We start from the raw sequence: 6406 nt of genomic DNA on the forward strand, positions 1-6406 counted from the left end.
AAAAGAACCTATATATATGGAATGTATAAAGTTTCGAGCATTGCTCTTCGTTAGAAAGAGGAGAGAGATGTCCAGAGAGAACAAAAAAAAAAAGTCTAAGAAAAGCGCGTGTGTGGTTATATGGCTGAAGTGACCGGAAGAGGAGAGAGATAGAGATAGTGCTTGTTTAAGGCAGGACAATGCGAAACTACCAGTGTGTGTGTATGTGTGTGTGTGTGTGTGTGTGTGTGTGCGTCTGTGTGCGTGCGTGGTAGTATCTGTGTGCGCGTGTGTTTGTGCTTATGCGTATTTTGTTTATTTTCTGTCTTGTTTCTCTTTTGTTATTTGTATCTTCAACCTTTTATAAGAGCTAATTTGTAACTGTAATTCATATTTCAAAAAATGTTTGATGATGTGGTTATGAAACACGATATAATTCTTGTTATATGAATATAATTGAAATTATAGTATCACATAAAAATTATTGAAATAATTGTAGAAATGAATATTTTGAAATATCACTGATATTGTTTCCTGTTATTCTTTCTTACATATGCTTGTATATTCATTTGTGTATACAGAAAAAAAAAAAACGAACGACAGAGTAAGAAAGAGAGATGCCAGTGTGTATGTGTATTTAACGTATACATGTATGCATATAATACACATCCTGGCTTTCTTTGTATCTAACCCCACTGATTGGTGTGTGTGACAGAGAGTGATTCCATTTATGGTGTATGAACGAGTACTTTTACTCACCCATAACTCTCTATATTTATTCTTTCATTTCTGTTTCCTTATTTACTTCTTGGAATCTACACTGACTTAGGTGTGTGAAAGCATAATAACACATAGTACTTTATGCTACCTAAAGTATACTATCTTTTCCTATCGCTCTTTAAATTTCCTACATTGACCACAAACTAAACTGATACTTACTAACATAATGTCAACATCTATCACTCCAAATATGTGCACACTTCACCAGTGAACATCTTTCAACTACATTGAAACGCATTGAGTACATTTTTGACTGACTGATACCTTAGATCTTTGACTTCGAATGCCTAAAATGTGATATGTGTATGCGTACATGCAGATTGTTACCCGAGCCTTCTATGATGTATCGCATCATATGAAGGTTTCTGTAAATGAATCTGTTGGGAACCGCACACATTTTTGATTGACCAACCAACAAGTAACAACCACTTTGCTAACACCTTACCCATTTAGAGGGATTATGGGCTGGAAATTATTTAGATTATCTCCTTTGTTGTTGTTTATTTTTCTTTCACCAGAGTTAACACAACAAGGTTCACAGAATTGAGAATTCTTCCGTTCCTTTGCCAGTAGTCATAGACCTTCATCAGGGTCGATGAACAAGTCTGGCATAAAACCATAAAACTCATAGAGTAGACCATCCAAGCCGGGCGATTTGAACCTTACACAACCACTCAAAACCTACTTGTTATTAGCTTTTCGCAGTGCCCGTCGAGAGCCGCGGTAGACCGCCAAGGTAGACACTAAGGTTCATAACCGCCTCCGACTTATCGCTTACTCCAAACAGTTGAGCCAAGTGCTGCACATATCTGCAACGCCGCACATATCTGCCTGGAACCGAGTAACACGCGTGCATCTTGTTCAGTTAAAGACCGAATTGTGGCTGTGTTGCAACGAACGCCCTGCCTCCGCCACTTGTGTCCATCGAACCACTTTCATTCCCTTTTGTTTTAACGTAGAAGCTCAAGCCCAGACAACGCAGACTTGGTGTTTCGCGTTGGTTGTGATCCCTTTTCTATTCGCCTCTTCTACCTTGCTACCTACTTACTCCTCTAATCTATTTCTCTCTATCACTAGTTCTTAACCAAACTTTATCCAGTGTCTGTTATTAGCTACTATCTCCGTCAACTGCAACTTGATTAGATCGCTAATTCTATCTCTGTAATCCTTTTGCTTCGGGAAAACTAGTTCAACTGTCAGTAGCAATAACCCTGTCTATCAGTTCGATCGCAGTCAACTGCACAGGTGTCAAATTTGCGTGCTGTGTAGCCTAGTAGTTTAAATGTAGACACTATATACCATCTATATTAGCTAGCCTAACGAATACGCAATTTATATATGATCTGGATGAGTATTGTGGTTGCTCTACATTCACAACGAATTACAGTCAATACTTGTCAGACATCGTGCGTCAAGAATATAATTCCAATCGTCCTCTGGTACTAAGGAGTTTAATGAAACTCCGTTATCCTGTCCCGGTAGGTGCATAGGCAACCATTAATCTGAAGGCACTGCCTTTACTGTCCTGAATGATAGTACCGACGACTTAACTCCTTGATCCAGGAAGATCAAATGTACAGTCAAAGCCATTCTTTTCCGGTAAGTCTGCGCTGTCTGGGCTTGAGCTTCTACGTTAAAACAAAAGGGAATGAAAGTGGTTCGATGGGCACAAGTGGTAGAGGCAGGGCGTTGCTGCAACACAGCCGCAGTTCGGTCTTTAACCGAACAAGATGCACGTGTGGTACTCGGTTCCGGTAACCGCCCGATCCCGTTAGACCACAAGATCTGTATCTTATAGTTGTCAAAAATGGGGATGAATGCATGTGTTCCAGAGTTTCTGGTTCCATTAATGGTTTCCACATCTATATTTAGTGATCAGAATTCGCCGAGCAAGTTATTTGACTTTCAAGCTGACCCCAAAGCACGTACATTTGCACATCCTTCTCTGCGTGAAAACGGGAGAGGTTACTCAACTTCGTCATCGAGAATGGCGGGTCATTTGCATCCTTTTCCAGAAGGTGGATGTTTCTTAAAAAGTCCTTGTAATACTATTTTTCTGAAACTCGCAACACTTCCTGAGATATTGTCCAAAGAGTATGGTAATTGGCATTTGACGTTTTCGTTAATTATGATATATTTTTCTAATTAACTATACGTTTCACATCACATTAAAAAGTATATAATGTTATTGTAACCATAGCTTAAAATGACATCTTTGTTATAGTTTCTCTTACACAGCACCAACAATGATTCATTTCACAAATGTTCGCGAGCACTTCGGGAATTTATGGACACAAAACATGTCCGTTGAATAACATCAAAACGTACTAAACCTGTTCAGTGATATCTTAAATCATTCAAATTAAATGCAAATAATATTACATATAGGCAATTAATTAGCACTAATTTGAAGCGAAAAGTTGAAACGAGCCCATGAATCAGGCCAACAGTTTGTATATAGCTCTTGTATGGTAGCCATATTACAGATTTACTGCCAAGTACCTTCTTCTCTAATTAAATATGATTTGTTTCTGGTATTTTAAGTGTACTATTGCATTGTATAAAATAGTGAGGGGGGGGGGGGGGTGACAGACAGACACTATTTATTTGATTTTTGACTGATACCTGACCTGATTGTAAATAAGTAACACAACTACGTAGGCTGGATACATTACAGTTAAATGTATTATCATTGGTTTGGTACATTGTAAGGTGGCATCAAAAGGTTCTCGAACTAGTTATACTTGATAAAAAAAATAACTTATTTACCTAAGTTTTAACATCATCTACTTCCAAATAGTCACCTTGCGCAGCAGTACACCTGTCCCAGCGTTCCTGCCACTTTGGAATCCATCCTGGAAGTAATTTTCCGTAAGTGAGTCGAGGACCTTCTGCGATTCGGTCAGGAACTCGAAAACGGTGTTAAAGTGGCGATCTTTGAGCTGCCTTTTTATCATGGGGAAGTGATGCAAGTTTACAGGTGCTAAAGCTGGTGAATAGGATGGGTGCGGAAACAATACCATCTTGTTGAGAAACTCGCGAGTGAAGCGGACCTCGGTGACAGGGTGTTTTGTCACCGTGAAGAATTCAGTTCTTCGCGCTCCACTGATTCGGTTACTTTCGCAATAGAACTATCGACTGACAGTCAGGTCCTGGAGAATAAATTCTCGGTGAACAATACTGCGGAGGTCAAAAAAAAAAGAAAGAAAACGATGAGAATGCCCTTGATTGAACTGTGGCTCTGTCATGCCATCTTGGGTCGTGGAGATGAAGGGCGCTTCCATTGTGACGACTGCTGCTTCATCTCAGGATCGAACTCGTAGACCCAACTCTCGTCACTGGTGATGATCCTCGACATGAAGGATGGGTCATCAGCTGGAAGAGATCTTGAAATACTTCGACGCGGTGTTCTTTCTGCTCAGTTGTCGGCAGACGGGGGACAGACTCAGCAGAAACACGCTGCATGTTCAATTTAAACGTTGGGATTGCCTGCACGGAACCATATGACAGGCTAACAACATCAGCAATGTCGTTGATTGTCCTCCGACGATTCCCATGCACAATCTGATGAATTTTCTCCACATTTCCGTGAGGTGATGCTCGCGTCAGGTCTTTCAGATCGTTCGTTGTCTTTCAGGGACGTTCTTCCGCTTTTGAAGCGCCTGTTCCACTCGAAACATTGCGTACGACCCATTGCCCCGACGCCGTAAGCATACCGAAGCATGCTCAGTTCACCTTGGTTCTTTGTTCCAACTTCCTGTCCATAACAAAATCGCTGACTACACTATACACGCGATGACAAAAACACAAATTTCACAACTTGCGAAGGAAACACAGCAATGTCAATTGGCACGCTGTTTCATGAAGGTCACTGTTAGCTCTCACTGCGCAACCGTGTACTGCCATCTGTTGGCGCGCTACAAAACTAGCCTGGGAACTTTTTGATATCACCTTGTATTATACCTACATACAGCTAGGTGGATTAAACAGGTCATGCACACAATACAGTAAACTGTTAACAGCTTAGTGCATTGAGCTGTTTATATTTAAATATGCGTTCGATTATTTTAAATAGAAGTAACACCATCTGTTCTTAATTACAGACGGTCCTGATGGAAACCAGAAGAAATTATTCCCAGTAGATATTATTTTAGCTGCCATAGCAGTTACTGTGATTGTCTTAATTTCACTCGTATTGTACCTGATGTGGAAGAGACGCTTTCGATTCTTTATGAAGTTTGCATACTATTTTCAGCCTTACGTAGATAAAGGTAAGTTTCATATGTAATAACTGAAAGTTAACATTTAACCAATGGAGTGTTGCATTATAACTTCGATTGTGTGTCAGTGTGTCATGTATATTATCGGGAAACAACTGGATATTTAGAACATTGTTTTGTAGCTGTTGCTAGTGTATGTCCCCAAGAGATCCATGAAACAAGGAGGTCAATGGTGCGTAGATAGTGAGTCGAATGAAAATCTATAACTTTGTAGTTTGTTGTAACGGGATTCGATTCCAGGATAGACTGTCTTTAGTCATGATATCCTTAATTTAGGTTTTGTGCACTAATGCATTTTAATCTAGTTAGACACTGATTTGATCCTTCTGACATATAAAGAAGAATCATATATGATAGTGTTACAGTCAAGTCACTCTATTGCCTATTCTAATTCAGTTGCTTTCGTTAGTGTTCACAGCAGAAGTAGTGAAAGCGAATGCAGTCCGAATCTGATAGCTGCTTCTCGGCTTTACAAATTATTGGTACTCTGTATGCCACTACTGTATTTGAGGCTAATTTTGCTGATTATTTTGCTGATTATTGCATTACTGTGTTTGCTTCATCTTTTTTGTTTTTTAATCAAGTAGGGTTCTCTCAGTATACTGTTATAGTAGATTTCTGGTGTGTTGTATTTTGTAGAGGTGTGGATGCTTGCAGGGATAGGGGCGGCAAGATTGGGCTTTGCTGCAATATTTTTTCAGAATTTTTTTTTTCTTTTTGTTGACAGTCTAAGGAATGGATCTCTGCACAAACTGTGATTTTTGCCAAGTGCACTGTTTTGAATTCTTCTTGGTTTATTACAAAGTGACTGGATCTGTAGAAAGACTGGATAACTTATGATGCCTTAAATGTGCTGTTTAAGGATTAATGTAGTTTTTTTTTTTTCAGTGAAAGGAATATATAAGTTTGTGATATGAAAAATGAGTCATTCTAAAATGTTTGAATGTCCGTGTGTGTTAGGTGGGTGATATTTCTGTATGAAGATACTTTGCTTAAGTTTCATTAGACTATTATAAATTTTGTTAGACTATTATGAATTCTAGGTAGTTGGCATATAATTGCAGATATTGGTGAGTGCAGTAATGATATTTTGGGTGTATGTTTGTGATTTTGTTAGGAAATTAAATATTTTGAGAATAGGGATTGCTTTTCTGATGTGTGATATAAAGAAATAGGTCAGAGTCCTGGCTGGGTGGATATTTAAGAGTGAACTGTGATCAAGCAACTCCATAACACACACAGTCGAACGAACGATCCAGTATGATATATTACTTTAAGTTGTTGTTGTAGAATAGGATTGTGAGTGCAACACTCTAATCACTGGGTCATCCCTCAAACACACACACATATATATGTGTGTGTATATA

At 39.0% G+C, this 6406-nt stretch overlaps 1 protein-coding gene across 2 annotated transcripts in view; it reads left to right on the forward strand.

Annotated features, from left to right (window-relative positions):
- The window catches only part of LOC106874582 (serine protease/ABC transporter B family protein tagB), a 25957-nt gene that overhangs the window by 15026 nt on the left and 4525 nt on the right, over positions 1-6406 (forward strand). The window contains exon 3 of one of the 2 annotated variants that reach the window (XM_014922366.2): positions 4863-5030. The exons of the other annotated variant lie outside the window; for it this stretch is intronic. Coding sequence (XP_014777852.1) covers positions 4863-5030 — 168 coding nt within the window. The remainder of the gene's footprint in view (positions 1-4862; positions 5031-6406) is intronic. 2 annotated transcript variants of the gene reach the window in all.

The sequence above is a fragment of the Octopus bimaculoides genome, chromosome 8 (assembly GCF_001194135.2).
Source record: "Octopus bimaculoides isolate UCB-OBI-ISO-001 chromosome 8, ASM119413v2, whole genome shotgun sequence".
NCBI lineage: Eukaryota > Metazoa > Mollusca > Cephalopoda > Octopoda > Octopodidae > Octopus > Octopus bimaculoides.